General features: G+C 36.1%; 1 protein-coding gene across 2 annotated transcripts in view; it reads left to right on the forward strand.

The window, feature by feature from the left end:
* The window catches only part of mtmr11 (myotubularin related protein 11), a 34,451-nt gene that overhangs the window by 2,270 nt on the left and 4,806 nt on the right, over positions 1-27,375 (forward strand). The window contains exons 2-16 of one of the 2 annotated variants that reach the window (XM_089118002.1): positions 6,028-6,097; positions 12,848-12,984; positions 13,163-13,232; positions 14,782-14,921; positions 15,095-15,179; positions 16,300-16,447; positions 17,667-17,754; positions 18,785-18,873; positions 18,962-19,086; positions 21,325-21,403; positions 21,713-21,783; positions 22,843-23,015; positions 24,686-24,856; positions 26,119-26,334; positions 27,176-27,375. The exon at positions 27,176-27,375 is cut by the window's right edge and continues 97 nt beyond it. In XM_089118002.1, the coding sequence (XP_088974128.1) occupies positions 6,028-6,097; positions 12,848-12,984; positions 13,163-13,232; positions 14,782-14,921; positions 15,095-15,179; positions 16,300-16,447; positions 17,667-17,754; positions 18,785-18,873; positions 18,962-19,086; positions 21,325-21,403; positions 21,713-21,783; positions 22,843-23,015; positions 24,686-24,856; positions 26,119-26,334; positions 27,176-27,375 (1,862 nt within the window). Of the gene's footprint in view, positions 1-6,027; positions 6,098-12,847; positions 12,985-13,162; positions 13,233-14,781; positions 14,922-15,094; positions 15,180-16,299; positions 16,448-17,666; positions 17,755-18,784; positions 18,874-18,961; positions 19,087-21,324; positions 21,404-21,712; positions 21,784-22,842; positions 23,016-24,685; positions 24,857-26,118; positions 26,335-27,172 lie in introns of both variants that reach the window. The other variant, XM_039685149.2, reaches the window with a different exon arrangement.

The raw sequence follows: 27,375 nt of genomic DNA on the forward strand, positions 1-27,375 counted from the left end.
ATGTGTCCATCGAATGCACATTTCAGAAGTAGGTCATCCGTGGACTTTTCACGTATTGTTCTCGCATAGTAGCACTGTAAAAAAATATTGTTGGTTTAACTTAAAAAAATAAGTAACCTGCTTGCCTTAAAATGTTAACTTAATTGAAATGGAAAAATTGAGTTAATACAGTAAAGGAGATTAATTTAATCACCAGAAACTCAAAATATTATGTTATTTGAACTACATAAATTATCTAAGTTGATTTGACGAAAGAAAAAATGTTGTGATTACAAATCATGAAAATGTTTTTTTTTACAGTGAGGGAAGTATTTGATTGGGGATGGCAGCGTTGGTACTTATAGACACCATTGGTAAAAAAAAATAATAATAATAAAAATAGCCAATAACCATTGAGTGTTCAGCATTTAGAGTTATGAGAAAAAATACATTGTAGCTAGCCTCCCTTGGTATATCAACCAATCATCACAAAGATGTAAATTATGTGATATTAGTTACAAATTTACTAATATCGTTCGAGCAGCAGCTGCATATTAAAAATGAAGGAAGACTCCACACACAGAGGTTGCAGTTGGACATATAGGCTAAAGCAGTCAGCTTCACTGAACAGATGAATCAACTTCACCAAATGCCGAATAACATGGAAGTTTATTTTGATAGGCTAGGTGAATGAAATCATATTTATATTTTCTTGCAAAAAAAATAAAAAATACTCTGTAGAGGATTCCAGACCGCTACAATTAATTTGCATCCTCTATTTTAAAATCCATGAGCCGACACTGTTTCAGAGTGGATTTTTTGAGTTCTTCGAATGGGAGTCTTGGGATCAGCCCGTTTGGAATGTTGATGCTTTAAAAAATAAAACTATAAATATAGCTTGCTGGTTCCCCTTTGGGTCAAAATGCAAATATACTACTGTAGGGTGACTTCCTAGATCAGAAATATCTCCCTCATTGTTGCTTTGATTGGTTTGGTTTGAGTGGAGTACGCCATGTGGCGTATGTTAATTCAGTTTATGTTATTGAAGTGAATGCCGTCATGTGGTTTTGGTGCGAGATGAGTGGTTGTTTAAAAAAGGGATTTGCCGAAGGTTTGTTTTTTTTAAAAAATACTTAAATTATATAAAAAGACGGTGCATAACATAAACAAGACTGTGACACACCCTCTAATTGAACTTGGAGCTTTTCCTGCACTGCCTTTCCTTATGGGACATCGTAATAAGCTCCATAAAGAGGATGACGACACTAAGCTTTGTAAGACAAAAATAGCTGGAATAGTGGCAGATTGTGCATGTAAATCTAGATTATTTTTGCAAAATATTTTTAGTGAATGACGTTGGCCCATTCTGAATTACTGTCACAGTTCTATGGTATTGTGGGTGTTGCAAAGTGGTTTTTAGTAAGTTTGGTTGCTAGGGTGTTCTGCTGGCCTAAGGTCTTTAGATACGGATCCTTTTTGTGGGATATTCTTCCCCTTTGCTTTTTTTATCGTTCACCAACCGAAATTTACACTACACATCAAATGTTTGGAACAATTAAGGTTTTTGATAGGCATTTATTTTGATTGTAAATACAGTAATGACAGTAATATTGTGACTTTTTTACAATTTAAAATAACTGTTTTCCATTTTGAAAATATTTTAAAATGTATTTTATTCCTGTGATCAAATCTGAATTTTCAATATCATTACTCCAGTCTTCAGTGTCACATGATCCTTCAGAAATCATTCTAATATGATTATTTGCTGCTCAAGAAACATTTATTATTATCAATGTTAGAGCCCTACCGATAAAGGATTTTGAAGGCCGATACAAATATTTTTTGGGTTTTAAAATCCGATATTCCGATATATCGCCGATATTTTATTTTATTTATTTATTTTTTTAAACTGGAGATGATTAGTCACAAATTTTGTCATGCTTATTTGAGTTAAGTGAACTGATCGGGATGTTCTTTTAATTGTTATTCAAGCAATATATGTATCGTGACCAACTCAACGAGTGTTGCCAACAGGAACCGTGTAGAGTGCCCTCTGGTGGACAAACTATACTACTCCAACACTCATGACATGGTTCAAGCGTGTTTCGTCCGTTTTTATTGTATTTTTGAAATATTCATTTATCTGCCATTATAACTGCTGATACCGATAGTTTGGAAAATGTCTAATATCGGCCGATAATATTGGTCTGCCGATATATCGGTCTGGCTCTAATCAATGTTTTGCTTTACAGAACCATTCATAAGTTTAGGGCCAGTAAGAGTTTTTTATACATATAAAAATAATGTAGTACTTTCAGCAAAAGTGACAGTAAAGAAATGTATAAGTTATAGTTGTTTATTCATTTATTTATCAGTATTTAGACTGGTTTTAGTTGGGAAATACAGAAAGGCAGCATCATGACTAAGACAGGAATGATTTTTAATTTTAGCTATGTTTGTTTTTTAAGAAACTAAAGAGAAAATACTTCAAACGTTTTATGGAAATGGATGCATTGTTCCCATTTGTTGACATTTCTTTGCTGTATAGAGAATGAGAGATGCACACATGGAGTGCATGAAAATAATGAGCGCTGAACAATAGCCCAGCTCTTTTAAGCGTCCCACCGGGCCTCTATTGCCTCATTTAGCTCTAGATTGATGCCCTGCACAAAGGGTTATTGTGGCTCTGGGCGATGACTAATAAACTTAACAGTGTAAGGTTTATACGGTGGCATAGTGCATCCACACATTCCCACTGGCCGTCCTGTTTCTGTGTGATTCAGGGGAGAAGAGGCCTGTATGTTCCCTCGGCTGCATTCTCTGGCCACAGAAACCAGGGGAAGCCATGAGCAATGGAAACTGCAATGAGTCTTGGCTGCCTCTGCCCTCAGAAGCTGAGAGGAGGGAGGGATTATGTGTTTACTGGAGAAGAAAGAGGCAATGAAAGAGATTACACGATATGACCATGTGATTCGGAGAACTGAACCCTCAGCAGAAATGTCCTGCACTGATTACATGTTTATTCACTTCCTCTGAGATGTTAGGTTCACTGGGATTCACTGGGACTGTCCAGTTCACTGGGATTTTTCGAATGCATTATGACTCCTGTCTGCAAATATGTTCCTTTAGGAATGCTGCAATGCTGGAATTTAGATTATGGGCTCTATGCACGGCGGTTTTTCCGGTGAAGGTGTAAGGATGCTCGATAACTTCCGCCGATCGTAGAGTCCAATGCAATACCGAGAATTTATATTAAATTTTATACTCCATGGTTATACTAAAGAAACGTTAGTCACAAAAACAGATGAAACAGACACCCCTCGTTGTGTTTATGCTTCTTTTTAAAATTATATGAAATAAACATAACTATATATAAAATTACATCTAAACGTATGAACGTTTCATTTCAAAGACGGGAGGACAGTACATTTTCAAGACTCTGCCATAATCCCGTTTTCCTCGGTTTTCCTCCGCTTTAATCTCCACAACCAGAAATGGACGAGCATCCTTGCATCAAATGCGGAACTTATGCGTGCATATAGCCCATTGGAGTAAGTTTGGAAGGAGAAAAAAAAACATAAATACAGATGCAATCGCACCAAACCTGAGTGTGAACACTAGGGTTGGGTATCGAGAACATAGCTGTCAACATTGAACATTGAAAATAAGGGAGTTTTCCCGGAATCCATCCCCAAAATAAGGGATTTTTTTTTTTTGCACGATTCTCACCCACAAACTTTAAAAATAAAGCACAATCCTTAAAAGTCTAAGGTGTTCATAACTAGCCTATGTGTGAGAGAGAAAGAGACAGTGTCATTTAAAGGGAAAAAAATCTACATTTGGATTAGCATGTGTTGCTCTAGCATTTGGACAACAATTTCAACATTTAGCCTATCACACATCTTCCAAAATCCGCAAAATAGGGAAGTGGGCTGTGTTTATTTTAATTACATTTACACATTTTGTGTAGCTTTAAAGAGCCTATTTAGCCTGATGGTGGACCATCACTCAGAAGACACACTATCTTATATCCTCCTGAGGCCCAGAACGTTTTTTTTTTTTCAAGTTTTTTTTTCTTCTTCATGTAATCACATTGTTAAGAGCTTAAGAAACAAATGGAAAAAAAGAAAATATATTTTATTCATATATTTGAAAATCTATTTATAATAATTATTATTTGTTTAAATTACATTGATATCTGAATTTATGTAAAAACCTAGACTTTCAAACATCAAAATGTAATGTATTAATATGTATTCGAGTACAAAATTACATTCAGCTAGCCTAAACATCGTTTCCTATTTTTTATTTATTTTTTTGCCTGGAAACGCAAAGAAATTCCAGGCAAAGATACACGCCTGCCTGTCGCGTGAAAAATAGGCGTCAGTTCTATTTCTAGCATGCACGCGTTTTCTGGAGACGCGCGTGTCACGCAGGCAGCGTGCAAAAAACGGACACACCACGCAGCCAGTGTGTCTCCGGCCAGCGCGCGCGGCACCGCATCCGAGGATAAACGACTTCAAGCCGAATCTGTCCGAGCCCGTACGTCTCACACAATCAGAGAGTAAAAATACGGTATATTTTACGGGAAAATACTCAAACGGGAAGACAGCGGGAAAATAGCTAAAATACGTGAGAAACCCGGAAAAAACGGGAGGGTTGACAGCTATGATCGAGAATCGAGTATCGATTGGAACCGGGACTAACTTTTCGTTTTTCCCGGAATCGTTCAAAAGTTAAAATTTCGATTCCTAGTTTCGATATTCACAAAAAAAAAAATAATAAAAAAAATGTTTCGATATTCACAGTCCGCCGAGCGGAAGAAGAAACCGCTGAACAACACCAACGAAGAAGCGTCTACCGGAAGTGTTGGCATAACCACGCGAGTTGAACATGAGTAGCTTACGTCGGCGATCCAAAGTGTGGCTTCACTTTTCTAAAAATAACGAAATCTCGGCAAAATGCAAAATTTGTGACAAAAGGAGTATTTTTACAGAAGGAGTATTTCCTTCAGAAAGGCCGTTGGTTCGCAAGGTTAGCTAAACTTTTTTGACCCTGCCTCTTAAAAGAATCGGAATCGAGAATCGTTAGGAACCGGAATCGAAACAAGGAATCGGAATCGGAATCAGAATCGTTCAAATTCAAACGATACCCAACCCTAGTGAACACACACTTTCAAAAACAAACTCCACTCCAGAATTATGTTAGTTCTGAAGGTCAAACACAGTATTAGTATGGTGTTCCTAATAATCCATTAGGTGAGTGTACTGTATATCTGAATTTCAGCTCTGGAGTCTTCCTCAGCACACGGTGATAAGAACAGTGAACAATCGCATCGGTTTTCAGCGCGAGTCCTTCTCCTATTGAACTGTATTTAAAGTGGATTTGCAGTGCAGAAAACAGTCATCTCAACATGTCGACAACACGAACTAAACTCTTCCAGGCCTCAGCTAGTTATGTAGTTCACGGGCTGGCATTGTGCAAATTTGTTATGTAGTGTAAAGAGAAATTAAATTCAACTCATTATACAAGCATAATACAGGCACTTTAATTTAACTCTGAACTTTTGAGTAACTGCAGTTATTATGTGCATGATGTAGTCAGATGCTTCTGCTTCAAACTCTCCATCGCGGTGTGTTGGGAGCTGTGGGTTTAGATCTCTGGAAGTATGTTATACTTCTGTTCTACTCAGTAGTGGATGGCAAATGAAAGACGCTTTGTTTTAAAATGGTACGATAACATCAGCATGTGCAGTTTTAGCCTCTTGTAAATGAAGCTACTTTTATGGTTCAGTTGCACTGTGGGGAAGGAAACCTGAAAGGACTATTTCGACAAAGAATTTAAATATAGAAACAAACCACCATTGTGACCAGTGAATATTCATTTTAGACCCCATTTCCTTTTACACACTATCAGAAGGCATAAATATTCTGAACTTCCTGAACTATATGATTTGGAGTTAATTTTACACAATATATTCATCTCAAAATGCACAGTTAATCCACCAATTTTGTAGCTTAATTTGTTTATTTTGTCTGTTTGCTACAGGAGAGGATGATGAGCCACAGTAGCCTTCACGCACGGGGGAGAGATGTGCTCGGCCTCTGCTGTTTACCAGGTGAAGTCTCACAATGCAAGCTTATTTTTATAACATTGAGATTTGTCAACAGGATTTCCATGTTTTATCTATGGGGTTATTTTTTGATAGTCATTTACGCAAGCATTCAAAACTTTCATATCAGTGAGATTTAATGCTTTTTTTTTTCTTTTCCTTATTTTTTTTTTTAAGTCGTGCTCAACATGGTTGCATTTATTTGATCAAAAAGACAGTTAAAAAAAACATTTTGAAATTATTCCTGTGATGCAAAGCATAATTTTCAGCAGTCTTCATTGTCACATGATCCTTCAGAAAACACTCTAATATGTGGATTTGCTCACAGAACATTTCTTATTTGATCCATTTTTAAAACAGTTGTTCTGCTCCATATTTTTGTGGAAAACACGATCAACTTTTTTCAGGATTTTTTGATGAATTGAAAGTATTTACTAGAAATAGAGATATTTTGTAACATTATAAAAGTCTTCAATGTCACTTTTGATCATTTTAATGCATCTTTGCTGAAACAGTAGCTACGTTAACAAGGACTCATTTTGTTTCAATCTAAATTAATTCATTCCGATTGATTAATTTGAACGTAGTGTTTACACATCAATGCTAAATAAAATGCTAATGCTAAATAAAATGCTAAATAGGGCGCTAAATGATCGGGATGATGTGTGCGTTTAGATGTCACAAGCTTAAAATCTGAACTGCAAGAACATACAGAATTGCTTTCTACATTGCTTCTTTTCATTGTTTTAAAAAGCAGACTTCGCCATCTCTCAGAGTCATCGTCCAGCTCTGTTCAGTTCTCATACTGCAGTGTCAGATCAATAATATTGTTGAATATTAAGGGGAATATTCTTGGAGAGTGTGTTTCTTTAGTACAACGTGACATCCGAAATCAGTGATGTAGTGTTTTGGCATGTGACTCTGTTACACGGTTTTGAAAACCCTACTGAAAAATGCTTTGCTGCCTTTAGGTAGTTGATCCCAAAAGGAAAGCTCCTGGATGGTTGTGGTCTGCTCGGGAGAATAACAGTCTGTGTGTGCGGGTGTGAATGAGCTCAGAAAACAATCGCTTAGTGTGCCGAGTGTGTGTCGAACCCCAGCAGCCCCTCACCATAAACTCAGCGTCAGCAGTGTGTTAAAGCAGCAGCTTTAGTCAGGAATGTTGGCAGGCCGTGAGTCCGACCCAGACCTAATCTGTAACGCTTCATATCAGCACTTACTCTCAGCGGCCCTTCAGGAGCATAGAGCGATTCCCAACGCATCAACTTTTAAAAGAGCCGCTACTAACCTCAACGCTCTGCTCACACACGGCTTAATCTTTGTTGTTATTCAGCTTTCAGAGTCCAAACGCACACACCTGTCTGTGTTTTTACTCTTTACATTTGTAAAATTCGCAAGGGCATTTAATACGGTTCCCCAAAAAACGTTGGACATTAACACCTTAACTGTCACCGTCCCGGTACCGGGACGCCTAACTTTACTTCACTATATTTCTATTAAATCCTAATCTAATTATGACAAATTATATATTTTTGCAAAGGTCTAAGACTTTTAATTAAATATCCGACCCCTGTTTTGTGTTAAAAATTATGTAGGAAGAGTAATTAATGAATTTATGACAAGAGTGCACCTAAAAAAATCTGCATCATAACAGGAGGTCTGACCTTTGTCACAAACAGTTGATGCACCCACTTTTAATCATTGAAACTTCTGTTTTTATGCTAAAAGTTCATAATAAAACATATAATCTAGTATTTTTCAATAAAAAATAGAAAGTATAGTATAAAATTATCCTCTAAAAATTATAATATATATGTATATATTATCCTCTAAAATATAATAATATTTTTTATCGCCTTTTTTTATTATATCACATATTTTAGTAGTTATCATAAATTAGGTATCATTTGAAAGCTTATAAACTCAGAATTCATCCTGTGAAAACCATTTTATAATTGAATGTTGCATTACCATAGAAACAGTACTTATTTTATGAGGCTCCTCCCCTTTTGGGCATCCTTATATTTCATAATTTATGATCAAAACCTTTTCTAATCTTGACAAAACACATATTGTCAGAAAGGTCAGAGTCTCAAGGTTCCAAATTTTGTGACAAAATTGATATTTGGACAGAAATGTATTCATTTGTTAAGGCAGAATGCACACAACTAAATTCAATGGAATTCAATGGCACCCGGTGGCTATTTTTGGTACTACGCCTAAACAAAATCTCATGGGAACTTCAATTTTTGTGATATCAACTTCAAATTTGGAACAAAACTTGGTTAGATTTATGGCTTTGATTTTAGAGTAATTTTAGAGTAAAAATATTTTGTAAAATATATATTTTATATAAAATAAAAAATATATAGTACAGTATATTTGATTTACTGAGAATTAAAACTTCCATAACTTTTTCATACTTTCATTTTTTGAAGTGTTTTCACTTCAGCAATAATCTGCTGAGTGTTTTCTTTAAAACAAGACCAAACTTGGGTATATATTCCAAGGCATTCTTGAATTACAACCATTTAAGTGTGAAAAGAGCATTTAACCCCCATTCTCAAAAAGGGGGGTGACGACACTTTTAAATGTCTAGACTTCTAAAGCTATTTCATTATTTTCATATTTTATTTGTATGTGTATTTGCATATGTATGTATGTGTGTATATGTATGTGTGTGTGTGTGTGTGTGTGTGTGTATATACACTACTGGTCAAATATTTTAGATCAGTAAGATTTTTTATGTTTTTAAATGAAGTCTATTCTGCTCACCAAGGCTGCTTTATTTGATGAAAAAAAAATTACAAACAGTAATATTGTGAAATATTATGACAATTTAAAATGACTGTTTTCTATTTTAATATATTTTAAAATGTAATTTGAAAGCTGAATTTTCAACATCATTACTGTTGCTGATTACACATCAGTTTTCAGTGTCACATGATCCTTCAGAAATCATTCTAATATGCTGATATTATGCTCAAAAACATAAATTATTATTTTCAATGTTGAAAACAGCCGTGTACCATTTTTCCCCAAAAATTCTATGATGAATAGAAAATTTAAAAGAACAGCATTTATTTAAAATATAATCTTTTTTAACATTATAAATGTCTTTACTGTAACTTTTGATCAATTTAACTCATCCTTGATGAATAAAAGTATTTTCTAATTTCTTTCCCCCAAAAATAACAAAAACATTCTTACTGACCCCAAACTTTTGAATGGTAGTGATTAATGTTACAAAAGCTTTCCATTTCTAATTTTTTACAAATTTTTTAGATTTTATTGCTACTCAAGGAGCTCTACCTGTTGGATTGATATCGTTTGTGTCTGAGAGAATTAATGCCAGGCAAAAATACACTCTTACACGATCACAGTTAGATACGTGATGCGTTATATATATATATATTATACAAAAATACAGGTGGTCCATCCACAGTGGATATGGAGCGCACAAACACCGATTAACCATTTGGAGACAAAGGGCTCACATTGCAGATCCCATGTGGACACACACGCGGTCATGTGTAAGTCTCGACCTCCATCCACACGATCTCTGATAACCCTCCAACGCAGGACAGAGGAAACTGAATCGGTCCCTGGGGGTGAACGGGTCGGAGGATTTTGAAAGAGTAGATTATTATACTGTATATACTGTTGACTGCTATTCAAAAAGATATACATGTAATGCAATGATAAATTATTCAAATATGTAGTATGCTACGCTGCAATGCCGTAACGTGACCTTATGTTTAATTTAGAGAATGGCATCCAGTTAGCATCTCAGAATCAAAATGAGTCTTTTTCTGCCAACTGCACTGCATTGTGGGATGCACTTTATTTTTGTGGAGTGCTCTGGTTGTACTGCTCATTTAAGCACATGCATACAGAAAATAACATTGTACACATCCTGCATATTGCTAAAATAGTATGGGTAGTATTGTAGTATGCCAGCATGAGATACGGTTTAATTGTTATGTAGAGTTAAGTGTGTTATTTGTGTTGTAGGGTGGATGAAAAGAAAGGAATTAGTTTGTTAGCAGTTTCTGCAGCAGATGGTATTATTTAGCTGCGGTAGTGTATTTTTTTTATTTGTCTTTGTGGTTTATTCTTGTAACTGGGACAAAACCCAATAACCCCAATAAGTTCTGAGTTCTAGCAGCAAACCAGCTCAAAATGACTGACAGGCAGGGTTTTGTTATTGGCTAAACTTTTAGCACATGTATGTGTTTACTTGATTATTTATTTAATTATTATTTGTTTTTATTTTAATGCATTTATTTATTTATTTTTACATTTATTATTTAATTTTTATTTCTTTTTGATGTTTATTTAGTCATATATTACTTATTTTTTGTTTATTACATATTATTTATTTGTATTTTCTACCCATTTAATGTATTACTTATTTCTTTATTTTAATTTATTTAATTTGTATTATTTATTTATTTTTATTTGTTTATTTATGAATTTATAATTTTATTTATTTGTTATATTTTTGTTATTTATTTTAACTTTATTTTTTTTATTTAATTTTATTGCTGTTTAAGAGCCCAGGACTGTGAGCTAATTATGTGAGGTAGGGACATTTTCTGTGTGCTTTTCTATAAAAAAAGGTCTTGATCTTACTGCTTTAAAGTCACTGTAACCCAGTCCTACTGGTAAACACTTACCGACAATGTCTTAAGTAAAAGCTTTTAAAATAGTAAGATGTTTCCTCTTTAATAGCTAGGGAATGTGAGATTTGGCCTTGATGGACATGATGTGACATCATTCGGTAGCCTAAAACCTTGAAAGAGAAATCAGGCTGATGTGAATCTGAGAGGTATGATTAGCATGGCTGTGCTAGCGCACGCTACTCTTGCCTGAAAGTGAAGGCTAATGGAAAACAAATGCTGACAAAAACAAATCAAACAGGATGTGTGGTTCAAATGAGCACAGTAGCAAATCTGAAACTGAAATCATTAGTATTATTTATTATGATAGAAAGAGTTTAATTTTGCGCTAAATTAAGAAATTTATCTCAAATGCTAATACATATTATCGAGGGCTTGGAGCCAGAAGGGCGTTAGTGGCTTTTAACAAACTTTACAGGAGAGACAAAACAAAATTTTTTCCACGCTTCAATCACCTTTATTATTAACCTTAAACCACAGACATTGCAACCACAGGCATACTTACATGAAATGAGTATTTAAGTAAAAATGTATGGCATATTAACACAATGAACATGTTCTAAAACATTTTCAAAAAAAACCCAAAAAGTCAAATACGTCAGATACGCCTTTTTGTTGCTTTATTCAATACAGTTTAATCTCAGATAGGTATTTTGGCACCATTGGATAGAGCTCATCGAGACCTTTATTTTGATATAAAGAACTCCTATTCGCCAAAAATGCCACTTACGCCCCTCTGGCTCCAAGCCCTCGTTATATACTATAATGTACATTCACCTAAAGGATTATTGAATCAATGCCCCGTAGAATTAAGGCAGTTCTGAAGGCAAAAGGGGTCAAACAGTATTAGTATGGTGTTCCTAATAATCCTTTAGGTGAGTGTATAATACTTATATTAATATTTTGAATGACCTTTCATTTTATATTTTGAAAAAAAAAATGTTCCATTTTAGTAATTTTGTTGTGATTTTGCGCATTTTTATTGTTTTTGCATTTATCTTTTAAATATTTTCTATATTGCTAGTGTATATTTCAATATTATATATTTAAAAATCTGTTCTGTGATGCTCGTTCGTGACTCTCCTGTTCAAACTCGATTCATCAAACGAACAAATCTTTTTTGGTGTCATTTGGTTCATTCAGCGAATGAATGAGTGATCATTTCGCTTGATAAGACTCTTATTCATCATCTCCAATTTTTTAAAGCCCTTTGAACAGTTTGCAATTTGCACTGAAACTGTCTTTTGGACCTTGAACCGTTTGGTTCCCACTGAAGTCCATTATATGGAGAAAAATCCTGGAATGTTTTCATCAAAAGCCTTAATTTCTGAAATTTTCTGATATTTTGAAAAAAAAAAATGTTCCATTTTAGTAATTTTGTTGTGATTTTGCGCATTTTTATTGTTTTTGCATTTATCTTTTAAATATTTTCTATATTGCTAGTGTATATTTCAATATTATATATTTAAATAATTTCTAAATTGATTCGGCCATTTTTATTAGTTTTAGATTTAGTTCAAAATAACAACTATAAAACAGTTATAAGCTTTGTGGTATTTATATTTTCAGCATCCTAAGCACTCTGTTTTTCTAATAGTCGAATAATCATCCGATCTCTCTCTGCTTCCGTCCTGTTCTCTCCGACATCTGCGCCCATGATGCCTCAGGAATGAGCTTTGAGGTCCAACGCCCCCTTGAGAGTCATAACTCGCTGTTGCAAAGTGACCACAAGAGCAATCAGAGCAACCCGACTCATTTCATGTGTTGAGAGTGTGTTCATGCCTGACTCTGGCGGCTTTAAGAGGCTCTACCAGCATTAAACTTCTGTCCTTTGTCTTATTTTTTATTATTGTGTGAGTTTTATGTCAACAGACTCATAATTTCCCTCAAACTATTTTTGAAATGCCACATATCCTTTATATGGCCTACAGAGCTTTTGAAGATTGTCTGTTGAATAAAAAAACAGATGTTATTTCTACATTTAGTCACACATTTTCCTGTTGCTATAGTAAACTTTAAGCAGTATAGATGTCTCCAAGTTAACAGTTTTTATCATGTGCGTGTTGGTCTTCAGGAGAGTGTGTGTTGCAGCGGGCCATCCTGGTGAGGAAGAAGCTGACGGCTAAGGAAGGAGGAGGCTGGCTGTCTGGGACTCTGTTCTGCACTCATTTCAGAGTAGCCTTCGTGCCTCAGGACAGCCAGAAACCTGACGTGAGTGCCACAGATTGCTGAGATGTTTCCGGAATGAAAATCCAGGCACTTCTGTTTTTCATGTAAAGTTGAGCCTTACTGTGAACTGCGAAGTGCTTTTTGCCGTTTACAAAGTCTCTGGCAGTGGAGTGTTGCATCCTCTGCAGACATATTTATCTTGATGGCTTCTTTTTCTTAGGATAATGCAGATCCAGTGCTGCTGGGAGATCATGACGTAGCTCTCGCCTCGATTGACAAAGTTGTGGCAGGTGAGGCAATCTTTACAGATGGATAGATGGATAGATAGATAGAAAGATAGATAGATAGATGGATAGATGGATGGATGGATGGATGGATGGATGGATGGATGGGTAGATGGGTAGATAGATAGATAGATAGATAGATAGATAGATAGATAGATAGATAGATAGATAGATAGATAGATAGATAGATAGATAGATAGATAGATAGATAGATAGATAGATAGATAGATAGATGGATGGATGGATGGATGGAAGGATGGATGGATGGATGGGCGGGTGGGCGGGTGGGCGGGCAGATAGATAGATAGATAGATAGATAGATAGATAGATAGATAGATAGATAGATAGATAGATAGATAGATAGATAGATAGATAGATAGATAGATAGATAGATAGATAGATAGATAGATAGATAGATAGATAGATAGATGGATAGATAGATGGATGGATGGATGGATGGATGGATGGATGGATGGATGGATAGAAAGATAGATAGAAAGATAGATAGAAAGATAGACAGATAGATAGATTTTAACCCAATGTTTTAATACATTTTAGGGGTTGAACAACTTCAGATATTTTTAAGTCGACATTTATGTGATTAAAGTCGAGTTGGCATCGACTAGTCGCTGTTGATGCCATTAATGAACAAATAAGCCTGAACCTCGAGCTGAGACTCGAAGGTAGGTTGTGTTGGACACTTTGGGTTGTTCTATTTCTCACAGATTTCTGCTCTTTCTAAATCATATACAGATAAAGTAGCACAGTAAAGATTGCAATTTTTTGAGTGCATTAGTGAGATAGTGATTGAGTGTGAATTAAAGGAGTAGTTCACTTTTAGAAAAACTTTTGCTGATAATTTACTCACCCCCATGTCATCCAAGATGTCCATGTCTTTCTTTCTTTAGTCGAAAAGAAATTAAGATTTTTGATGAAAACATTCCAGGATTTTTCTCCATATAATGGACTTCAATGGGAACCAAACGGTTCAAGGTCCAAAAGAGAGTTTCAGTGCAAACTCCAGACGATGAATAAGGGTCTTATCTAGCGAAACGATCGCTCATTTAATAAAAAACAACAACAACAACGAAGTTTAAGTTTTATAAGGTCAAATGCTCACCTTTCTCTGTTCTGTGATGCTCGTTCGTGACTCTCCTGTTCAAACTCGATTCATCAAACGAACAAATCTTTTTTTGGTGTCATTTGGTTCATTCAGCGAATGAATGAGTGATCATTTCGCTTGATAAGACCCTTATTCATCATCTGGAATTGTTTAAAGCCCTTTGAACAGTTTGCAGTTTGCACTGAAACTGTCTTTTGGACCTTGAACCGTTTGGTTCCCACTGAAGTCCATTATATGGAGAAAAATCCTGGAATGTTTTCATCAAAAACCTTAATTTCTTTTCGACTGAAAAAAGAAAGACATGGACATCTTGGATGGCATGGGGGTGAGGAAATTATCAGCAAAAGTTTTTTGAAAAGTGAACTATCCCTTTAAAGACGACTAGTTGACTAGTCTGTGCAACCCTTAATAGATAGAAAATGTCTGTTGTAGTGGGACCGTCGCGCACCAAGCTCGTGACCCCTACCTGCACCCTGAAGTTCACCCCGGAGGAGCTGGTGTTGTACTGCCGAGACCTGCGTGTTCTCTGCTTCCTGTTCGACAGACTCACACCTGATACTCAAGCTGTGGAGGTTTGTCATCGAATAAGTAAAACTGAATGGCTAGACACACACTTCTGTTAATGTTTGGGGTCGGTATGATTTAAAAAATGTTTTTTACAGTAGTCTCTTATGCTCACCAAGTTTCAAGCCTTATTGTTGGTCAACAAACTAATGACTGCCAAACTACTTCAACTTGCTTTCAGATTACGTATACCATTGCTAAAACCTACCAGCCACTGAAACCTGGGACCATCATCTCTTTCCAAAATGCTGCTTTGGGTAGTATTGGTGAGTTATATTAATCAATGCAAACAAGCCACTATGACACAACAGATAGCAGCACGAGAAAGAGAAAAAATCCTGTTTATAGACCGTTATAGATATACATTTTTGCTGATCTGCAGTTCCCTGTTCTCTGAAGGTTTTTGCAATGATTATAATTTAGACAATATAATCTTTTTTTACATTTGACACTTTTACATTACATAGTCTTTGCAATGTGACCTATTCCCAATGATGCGCTCATTAACAGATGTCTTCAACTTATAAATTGAGAGTAAAACAGCTTAAATATTTAATTTATTGTTCATTTCAGTAGTTTTTGTCAGGTTTTGAAGCATCAGCAAGTGAAGAAATGAGTTTCAGATCTGTATTATAGGAGTTTTAAAAATGTATTAATAAAAGTATGTGTATGAATTGAATGTCTTAATAAATAAACAGCAATGCATGTTATTTACAAAGTATTATTATACAGATGAATTCTCATCATTTAGTGAAAATCAGTGTGAACATGAACTAAATATAGTATTGTGTTGCTTGAAATATTTTGAATCTACAATTCAAATCTTCTCTATAATGTTTATATATATATATATATATATAAATCCATTCATTTTTTTCAAGCGATTTCAGGGCAAAAATACATGAATATTGTTATAATATTGAAAATAGTTATAATGTTTAAAAATTATAACTAAAATTAAAAAAATTAAAATTATATAATAATAAAATAAAAGTAAAATTATAAAAATTTTAAAATAATATTGTAATATTGAAAATAGTTATATTTTCAAAAAGCTGAATCATTTTGAAATATAATCATTTTCGCCCAGTCCTAGCTGTGTGACCCCCGCATATTTGATATTTAAACGAATTATAGAAGGAAATGTGAGCCAAGCCACATCTCTGAGAAGGAAAGTGACCGTCAACCAGATGAATAATGGAAAGTAATCTGAAACAGCTCACCTTCTATCCCTTTTTCAACCTTGTCAGGGTTTGTTTGTAGTCAGTTCATGTTCATTGCACCAGTCCACTTGCTCTCCAGTGAGCAAATTGAGTTTGCAGCTCTCGGGAGGTTTTGCACATAATCCTGATCCAAACGTTTAATGTCTCTCTATGCTGTCTATAGAAATGAAGCAGTTTCTAAGCAACAGGCGGCGTGACCCTACCATGAACTGGTTCGAGAGTTCGTTGGGTTGGGAGCAGGAGCTGGAGAGGACAGGTGCCACGGGCTGGAGGGTCAGCTCTGTCAATGACCGCTTTGAGATGTCCACCAGGTAGAGATCCACTTTCAGACCCCCTGTATTCAGTTTAGTCCTGACATTAGAGGCTCTTTTTCTGCTTTTTAGACACGACTGATGTTCTGTGTACCAGAACAGGTTACTGTAAAATGCTGTTCTCACACATACTCTCTGATGAATAGCATTTGGTGTGTTGCGTATGCAGATAATTTACACAAGTGGATGGAAAAAGCTAAATAGTTATCATTTGAACATAACATGGCACACTTGCTGATTTTTATATGCAAAATAGTAAAGTTATACAACAGCTATATGTACCATATGGGCCGAAAACCTATTTTATTAATTAAAAAAATGATTTTGTACACATTTTTTCACAGTCAATTGTTACATTTGTAAATGATTGAACATGTCAAATTGTGCAGATGTAATTTTGGCCAGGCTGTCATACAAATAAATTATGAACACATGCAACAATAATATATTAATAACTGATTATGTTGTAGTCAATGTACTTTTTTCTGCATAAAAATATAACCTGTAGCTGCACGTTACCCGTTTTTGCCAAATAATTTGGTCCGATAAATACCCTAAATAAGTTTAGTGTTTTGTTCTTCCTTCCTATTTAAAATATTTTAAAATATTTTGATGGTTTACTTGAACTTTGCGTTATACACTTTTAAGTTGAAGTTTGGGGTTATTTCATTCTTGTAAAGAAATTAATATTTTTATTGAGAGAGGATGCATTAAATGAACCAGAATTGACAGTAAAGACATTTATAATGTTACAAAAGATTTCTATTTCAAGTTGATGCTGTTCTTTTGAACGTTCTATTTATCAAATCCTGAAACAAACTCAAACAACTGTTTTCAACATTGATACTAATAAGAAATGTTTCTTAAGCAAAAAATCATCATATTAGAATGATTTCTAAAGGATCATGTGAGTAATGATGCTAAAATTCAACTTTAACCACAGGAATAAATTAGATTTGGAAATATATTCAGATAGACAGCAGTTATTTTAAATTGTAGTAATATTTCATAATTTTTACTGTGTTTTTGACCAGCCCTGATGAGACGTCTTTAGACATTTCAAAAGATTTAGTATCTTCTAGTGTAAAAACTTAGTCTAGCTCTATTTGTGCCTGCAAGTACAGTGAGCTCACCACATAATATCATGTTTTCACAAGCATATCCAATCATAATCGCATGTGGAAACTGCTAACGCTTGTTTTCTTCTGTGTTCTTGCAGTCTGCCCAGATTCATTGTGGTTCCTCAGAGGGTCCTAGACACAGAGCTCAAGAAAACATTTGCACACTTCAATGAGGGACGCATCCCAGTGAGTTCATTCTGACATGCCTTTCCAAAACACCAACCCTTTAAACACAACATGAAATTAAATATGACATGGAATAAGTATAAAATCACTATTTACGTGTTCGATGAATGTTCCAAAATGGAATGTTCCTAACTTTTGTTTTCATAATACTTTGTATTGTTATCATAATCAAAATGTAAATACTTTCTACCAAGGCTGCAGAGCAAGGCAACATTATATAAACATAAGAATAAAAATAAATTCCTTCCCAACATTTCTCACAGAAATGTTGCTTGTGAATTATGTTTCATGTTGTCCTTAAAGTAATAGTTTATCCAAAAAATAAAATGGTCAGCCTGTACCTATCCTCATTTTGTTCCCAAAGTGTATGCTATTTTTTCTATGGAAAAAAGGGAATGTTTGAAGAAATGTTCACAAAGCTCTTTTCTGGACATTGACAGTTCATAAAGAGTAAGTGTGTCAAGCTTCAGAAAATACCTAAAATCACCATAAATAATACAAATGACTTTAGGAATAATAAATGATCCCATAATTTACTCGCCCTCAAGCAAAGCTATGTGTATACGATTTTCTTCTTTGATCAGATCATTATCAAGAGTTAAATTAAATAATATCTTGGCTCTTGTAAGGAGTTGTTGACGCTCCAAAAAGTGCAAAAAGTCATTTATACAATACAACTTCAGTGGGTTAATAAATGCCTTATGAAACGAAGGGATGCGTTTTTGTAAGAAAGGAAAAGTTAATGCTACACCTACGTCCAACGTCATACTTCGGGTCAGAGGTCTCCAGAATTCGACTCTCTCAGAAGGCATTTATTAACCTACTGGAGTAATACATGGATTACTTTTATGATGCACTTTTTAGAGCTTCAAAAACGTGGACACTATTCAATGCCATTACAAAGCTGGGAAGAGCCATAATATTATGTGTTCGTCAGAGTGAGCTGTTTAACATGGGACAGTTTGGCTGTTCTACTGAATGTCAAATGTGAGTGTTTTTTTAATATAATAAATAATTGAACCCCCCTCAGCGATGGTGCTGGCGACATCCACGTGGCAGCGACTTACTACGAATGGCCAGCTTCCAAAATAACATCTACCATGAGAAGGATGACATCAGGTTTTTCATCATTTCTAGATAACTTAGACATCCCTTAGCAGCAGTCAAGCATCCATCGCTGAACAGAGCTCTTCTCTGTGATCCTCAGGAACCTGGAGTCGGTGCTGTTTGGCGGTCAGCAGCTGTGTGTGATTGTGGATCTGGGAGAGGAAATGCCATCACCTGCAGATATCCAGCTGGCTCACACGAGACTTCGGACTCTTTGTCTGGGCGGTCAGTACTTTTAGTTGATTTTTGATGAACTGATGATGATAGCCTGGTGCAAAGGCCAGCTTACATTTCCAGACTGGTTTATGCTGGTTGTTGCATTTCCAACTTGGTGATGCTGGCTAGTTAAAGGGATCGTTCACTTTTAAATACATTTTTGATATATTTTAGCTTACCTCAAGGGTAATTTTACACAATATTTTCAATTTTGATATTTTTTGATGTTAGGTCAAACCGTTCTTGTTTGTCAGTCATATAATGGAGGTATATGGGGTCCACCTCAAAGAGCATGCACAGAGAAGTCCAAATTAAACATGATTTAATGACTCGTAAGATATAAACGATATAAATACTGTTCGTTCTCTCACATAAATTGCTCGTTTCGTGTCTTAGGCCATCAATGCGTACTTACATTTACGAGTCATTAAATTGTGTTTAATTTGCATGCTCTTTGAGGTGGACCCCATATACCTACATTAAATGACTGACAGACAACGGTTTGACCTAAAAATATCGAAATTGAAAACACTGTGGGAACAAAGACACCTACATCTTAGATGCCATTGAGGTAAGCTAAAGCATATCAAAAATTAATTTCAAAGTGAACTATCCCTTTAACCTTGATGGATGCAACAGCACATCAGCATCCAAAACGGGGTATTTTAAAGAGGTCCTATTATGTCCTATTACATTAGGTTGAAACTCGTGGTTATGGTGAGGGGTGTGATATTTCCCAAACACACTCAAGGCGGTTGACCAATCGCAACACACTGGTCCAGCCGACCAATCAGAGCACATTGTGCTTTTCTTCATGGAGACAGAACCTAAACAGACCGTTACTGACAGACTGGGAAGAGAGAACCTGTAGCAATGTCATATATGTGAAAAATAATGTGTTTTGAACATTCAAGCATTCACTTATTCTAGCAGACCCCAAAAACAAAGTCTGCGCATAATATGGCCTCTTTTAAAGAAATAATTCGCCCCAGAGTGAAAATTCCTTCATTTAGTCAGTATGTGGTTCCAAACTGAGATTTATTCACTTTTTCTAAAATGTCTTTCGTCATTTGTGGTTAAATGGTGTGTGACTGCGCAACAGCTGTTTAGAGACTGGAAGACTTGGGTGGGGATCTGAAGATTTTGTGTACAAAGGTCAAGAGTTTCTATTGTTTGAAAAGATCAATTTTAGTCTTACAGAGATAGTCGTATTGTTTTGTCTGGCTTCACATTCCTTCTGTGGTTGAAGCCACACTGGCCCTGTAGCATTCTTCATAGTGGTGCGAGTTCAAAGAGCAGCTCGCACAATCCCACCACAGACTTTTGATTCTCCACATTTTTCTGGAGTGCTCGGCATTTTTGCATTGTCAGTTGCTTGATACCATACAATGCTGGAAAATTCCAATTGGTTCAGAGTAGAAGGTGTGATAAACTAGCCTACAAATCTTATGGAAGCTTATTTCTGCCACAGAATGGAAAATAAAAAAGGTAATTGCGACTTTTTATCTCACAATTCTGACTTTTTTTCTCACAATTGCGAGTTTACATCTCGCAATTCTGACTTTATTTCTCAGAATTGCAAGATATAAAGTCAGAATTGCGTGATATAAATTCGCAATTGCATGTTATAAAGTCAGAAATGCATGATCTAAAGTCAGAATTGTGAGATAAACTATTCTGAGGGGGGGAAAAGTTTTTTTCCCCCTTAGAATTAGCCTGATAACTCGGAATTGCGAGTTTATATCTCAGAATTCTGAGAAAAGATGTCAGAATTGTGAGATAAAAAGTCGCATTTCTGTCTTTTTTTCTCAGAATTTGAATTTTTTTCAGAATTTCAGAATTATTATTTAATTTTTTTTTTACTCAGTGACGGAAAGACGCACCCTAGCGGCAGCAAAAATTATTTCGCAGGCAGTGTGGTGTAGCAACTCTCCATAGACGTTTTAGCTGAAAAAAACAAACTCTGGTCAAGGCCAATCACATCGTGTATAGAGTCGGCTGATTTGTTTGATATAATTAAATTTGATCTAAAATATGCATTTTATATTTATTATATATGCATTATTTAAGTTTATTTATTAGCCACACTTGTTGCATTTTTGTTTTGTTGGACTTGTTTGATATAAATGAAAAATACATCATAAAAATAAATTAAATTTATATTAGCCATTTACCAGTATTGTTTTTGGTAAGTTTTACAATGTGTCGGTCAATAAAATGTTTGTTTTTTTTTCTCTCTGCCCCCAGATATATCATCATCTGTATCAGTACCTGATGACAAGTGGCTCTCTACACTTGAAAGCACTCGCTGGCTCGACTACACCAGGTATACATGCATGTGCATGAATATAAATTGAAACCATATCACACTTTGGGTGCATCATGATCTATTCATGACAGTGCCATATAGTATGTATACTATGGACAGATATGCGTCTTGTGAAGCTCGTCTATGCATAAAATACCTGGAAGACCTAAAATGTGCAGTATGTAAAAGAGCATACCCCTGCATCCCATAATGCAATGCACTAAATTTTAACTTCCCAGTGCATTGCAGTTGATTTTGCCTTTATCAGTGTATCACACTGTCTGTATGCTTTACCCAGCTGTGTTTGATGTGATTGTGTCTCCACAGGTGCTGTCTGAGAAAAGCCGCAGAGGTCGCTTGTTTGCTCAGAGGGGGTCACATGACTGTTGTTCTCCAAGGTTAGCCACACTGATCATTAACGGCTATCTGACCTGACTGAACTTTGCACCCCACCAGCACACAATGACTCATGTTTGTCTTTGTACTGTTCACACGCATCCAGCAAAATACAATTTGTGCTGAAAAGCTAAATGAATATGGCCTTAGTAGCATATTATGCCCTTTTTTTAAAGTCTTGATTTTGTTTCTGGGCTATACTACAATAGAATGTTTAAAACACATTATTTTTCACATAATTGCAGCACCTCTCTTCCCAGTCTGTCAGTAACACTGTGTTTAGTTCCTGTCTCTATAAAGCCCCTCCTTCTGAAAAGCGCAGTGTGCTCTGATTGGTCGGCTGGACTGCTGTGTTGTGATTGGTCTACCATTTTGAGCTTGTTTGAGAAATGACTCATCCTTACTATAACCGCGAGTTTCAACACTCAACTCTGCTTTGGAAATGCCACATCCCTTACCATAACCGCAAGTTTCAGCAATCAACTCTAGTTTTAGTATACTAGCAAATGTCTAAAATCATAATGCACTTCGATTGCACATTTTTTCAAAGCCAGTTTTGATGCTACTTGAAATGATTTCTAAAAATCTTTAGAAATCAAATCTCAAACCAATTGCAGTTTGTAACAATAGGATTTCATCTCTTTTTAACGACACACTCTTAGCAGAAGTCAACGCATACCACAAAGTTGTGATTTATTCTTTTTCCTAACCCGTAAACCAACAAACTACGACATCTGGCAGTGCCCTTCAATTCTTTAAATTCTCATTTCATTTTACAGTCCTCTAAATCGTTTGTTTTTCTCCACGTGACCCGCAGCCGCCCTCCAATAAACATCAATATTCTGTGTGTCTTGACAACCAGTGAATAACTTCAGGAATGAGGCTGTCGCGCCCATCCATCACTGTAAAAGCCTGTTCACCACATGTGTGCTGCTGAGCAGAGGCACTGAGAAACCTCCACGAGAGGGCGATGAAACCCCCTCATCCACTGTTCCAATTTTAGCTGGAGTGAATTGCAGATCATCAGATGAAGTGTTGGTTTTTGCTCTGTGTCCCCTCAGAGCCGGAGGATCGAGACATGAACTGTGTGGTGTGCAGTCTGGTGCAGGTGATGTGTGACCCTCACTGCAGGACTGTGGCTGGATTCCAGAGCCTGGTTCAGAAAGAATGGATCACGGCCGGACACAAATTCCTCAGCCGGATCAACTACCACCGTGAAAGTGATAAAGAGGAGGTAAAAGAAAGAGAGGAAGAAAACCGGTTCTGTTCTGAAACCTAGTGGTCTGCCCACATGCATTCAGACTATTGTTATAACAGTGCAAGATTATGTAGACAACTCTTAAAAAAGAGTCTCTTATGCTTATGGCACGAGGTCGGGGCAACCTGTCACTCGCATGAGATCCACCAATAGCAAACCTCAACCATTATGCCTCTACCGCATGGTGTTGCCATATGGGAACATACTCTTTGTGTTCATTTCATTGCCACTGTCTCTTTAAGAAAACCTTCTCGTGTTTTCGTTGGAATGAGAAGGCCTTAATTTAGCAATGATGTGCTTTGGTTAAGTCACATGACATGCAGTTTTTTTTCTGTAGCGAGATTTTTTGACAGACTGCCACCTCTAAAACGTCAGTAACAAACAAGGACCAGCCCATATCACATACACAAAAAAATCACCTCAGTTAAGTTATGATGACTTAATTCACCACTCAAAAATGTTTTTATGAAGTTAGTTTTTGGTAAATCGATCAATTGTCTGCACACTGTGCAATAGTGGAATGACATTATTGCAATAATTTAGCTAACTAGACAGGTCAGCTGCAATCTGTTAAGCTGTGGCAATAATTGCATCAATGTTATTGAAATAATGTTGATTAGTCCTAATGTTAAGGACTGCCAATATGGAAAGCTGTTTGGACTTTTATTCATTCAATTCTTGATATCTATAATTGTATTTTCACTAGAGAAATGTCACCATAGGCTGCCATTCAAAAGCAATTGTTGATATCAAGAATTGATTACTTACTAGTAGAAATATAATTTTGCTTGAATTTTACTCGAATTTTATCAATAATTTCTTTGTTAGTAAATATGTGAATTCCTGATATCAATAATTCAACCGTCACTAGTTGAAATGTCTATTCTTGATATCAACAATTTAATTGCTACCAGTAGAAAAAAAAAAACATTTTTGAAATCTGAAAATCTGATATCAATATTATTTTAGAGATCTAAAATGTCTAAAATTATTTCTAGTAACAATCACATTCATGAAATCAGAAATTAACATTGTCACTAATGAAAATTACATTTTTAACATTGTTACTAGTTTCAATTCAATTGTTGATATCAAGAATAGACATTTTAATATTTTCTATATTCTATATAATTTTTGAAGAAGAACAGATTATTGCAACTTCTGTTGCATCATTCTGACACTAACAAATGAAACTTTATTGTAAAGTTGGTAACACTTTACAATAAGGTTCATTAGTTAACTACCTTAGTTAACATGAACTAAGAAATAACAATACTACATATTAATATTAACTTCAACATTTACTAATACATTATTAAAATCAAAGGTTGTATCTGCTTAGTTAATGCACTGTGAACTAACATGAGCAAACAATGAACAGCTGAATTTTTATGAACTAACATTAACAAAGATTAATAAACACTGTAATAAATATATTGCTTGTTTTAGTTAATAATAATGAACCTGTGTTACTGTAAAGTTTTACCGTGATTTTGAGGTTGTGAGGAGCACATATGATGCTTAAATGGGCTGGTTTTGCTGAACCTTTTGTCATTTCTGAAATAAATTCTCATGATACTTCAATCTGAGTTTGAATTGAGCTCTGTTGTAAAAGTGTTTAATGCTGTACCTTCGTCCTCCGGCAGGCGCCCGTGTTCCTGCTGTTTCTGGACTGTATGTGGCAGCTGTGGGCGCAGTATCCCGCACGCTTCCAGCTCACTGAAGACTACCTGCTGGCTCTGCATGACAGCGTGCATCTTCCTCTCTTCAGCAGCCTGCTGGCCAACAGTCAGAGGGAGAGATGTCGGCGGTCACAGGTACTTGCGTCACGTGTCAAAAACTTGGAAACACATTAGAGCTATTCAATGCAGCAATATCTTTGCTTGGTGTGCCTTGCATCACCCTTAAGGGCTTGATTTTACAATAAGGCATCATGCGTTTGTAAATTATCCTATTTTTGCATGGCTGCTTACCAAATACATGCACTACTGTTCAGAATTTGGGGTCAGTATGTGTTTTTTATTAATTAAATTAATACTTTATTTAGAAAGTGATAACGTATAACACTGCAAAAGATTTCTATTTATAATAAATGCTGTTCTTTGGAACTTTCTACCATTTCCACAAAAATGTTAAAGGAGTAGTTCACTTTAAAAAAAAACTTTTGCTGATAATTTACTCACCCCCATGTCATCCGAGATGCCCATGTCATTATTTCTTCAGTCGAAAAGAAATTAAGGTTTTTGATATAATGGACTTTAATGGAAACCAAACGGTTCAAGGTCCAAACGACAGTTTCAGTGCAAACTACAAACCATTCAAAGGGCTTTAAACGATTCCAGATGATGAATAAGGGTCTTGTCAAGCGAAACGGTCACTCATTTAAAAAAAAAAATAACAAAGTTAAAGTTTAATAAACTCAAATGGTCGCCTTGCTCTGTTCTGCGATGCGCTTTCGTGACTCTCCTGTTCAAACTCGTTCATTAAAATGAAAAAAAAAAAACATTTCCAAACAGTTCGTTCATTTCGTTCGTTGAATGAACCAAATGACTTGAAAAAAGATTCGTTCATTTTGATGAACGAGTTCGAACAGGAGAGTCACGAACGCGAATAACAGAACAGAGCAAGACGACCATTTGAGGTTATTAAACTTAAACTTTGTCATTTTTTTTTTTTAAATGATCAATCGTTTCGCTTGATAAGACCCTTATTCATCGTCTGGAATCGTTTAAAGCCCTTTGAACAGATTGCACTGAAAGTGTCTTTTGGACCTTAAACCGTTTGGTTCCCATTGAAGTCCATTATAGGGAGAACAATCCTGGAATGTTTTCATCAAAAACCTTCATTTCTTTTCTCACCAACCCCCAACTTTTCAGCAGTAGTGTAAATAAATGGGCATGTAATATTTATCCAAGTTATTATCTTATAATTTGAGGAAGGAAAGGAAATGTGGAGTGATGCAAAAACTAAACTAGCTGTTAGAAAATGGTTTATAAACATTAAACCCTAACTATTTTTGTTGATTAGATGCTCTTTTGATCATAAAGTATTGCATATTTCTATTGCCTTTCCCCTGCAGCATCTTCCCCAGAGCTACACCCCAGTAAACGGCCTGAGGGAAATGCCCATGGGCGGCCCGGAGGAGTCGGTTGACCCACCTTTCCCCCCGGTGTGGGACTGGGCCCTGCAGTACAGCAGCCAGAGACGAGTCCGCTTCACCCAACCCGTGTCACAGCCCGCCTGTCCTCCACCCGTCCTCAACGGAAACCTCAACACCAACCTGGACCGCGGCTGGGTAAGAGTTATCTCATCTGCCTTGAGGACAGTGTTGAGAAAGTTCACTTTCTACATGAACTAGTTTAAAGTTCAGTTCACACATTTTAAAATGAACTAGTTCAGTTCATAGTTTACACTTCAAAAAATGAACTAGTTCATTTATAGTTCTTTTTTTCCATATGTTGCAAACTTTTTATTATTATTTTTGCCACAGCCCATATACAACCACAGACAATTATTTTATCGACGGGCAGTTTGCACAGAAATGTAAGATTTTAAATCCGTTTAAATGATCATACGACGCCACCTCGCTCGCTGCTTTGTCGACGGCGGCCGCGGCGTGACACTGGTGACTGGTGTTGCCAGATTGGGTGTTTTTTTGCACCATATTAAGGCCCGTTTATGTGTGTTTTAGCCGGGTTTTCGCCTGGAAGGCTGACGTGATCCACTGTAAAACATTCTGTGTTGAATAAAGCGCTATAAAAAGAAATAAAGGTTACTTGACTTAACAATGACAGACTTCATATTCAGTTCTCAGGTTTTTCCAGAGGGATTGTCCCTGTAATAAGTGCACTATAAAAGCATCAGATATGATTACTCTCTTCCTCCTTCCTTATGGATAGAGGAACAATATTGAATAGGGAATTGACAGTACAGGACAGAGAAATTAATTATCACATAATGCGCATTGCTTGTCAAGTTAATGATCATTGATTCATGTTTTCTGGGCTGCCCTAGATGGCTGGAAATCCAAAGGGAGGTTCCTTAAAAAGGAGGCCAACTAATAAACCAGTGGCAAAATTAGGTCATTTGTCTGTCAACTGAGTGTACCAATTCATTTGCTCTTTCTCTCTCAGCAGAGTGACGGACTGCCAGGTTCTGTGTTCCTGCTGTCCCGTAGCACGTTCTCCCATCCCTCCAACCTGCTCCCCTGGAGGAGCGGGAACTCCGGCTCTTACTGGAAGAGCCACCGCAGGGCTCCTTCCTCAGAGAGTGTGTCTGGACTGGAGCGTCTCATCAGAGCCTGTTCTCTCTCTGAACCGTCGGAGAACAGCGCAAC

Source organism: Pimephales promelas, chromosome 12, assembly GCF_988280905.1.
Source record: "Pimephales promelas chromosome 12, fPimPro1.hap1.1, whole genome shotgun sequence".
In the NCBI taxonomy this organism is placed as follows: domain Eukaryota; kingdom Metazoa; phylum Chordata; class Actinopteri; order Cypriniformes; family Leuciscidae; genus Pimephales; species Pimephales promelas.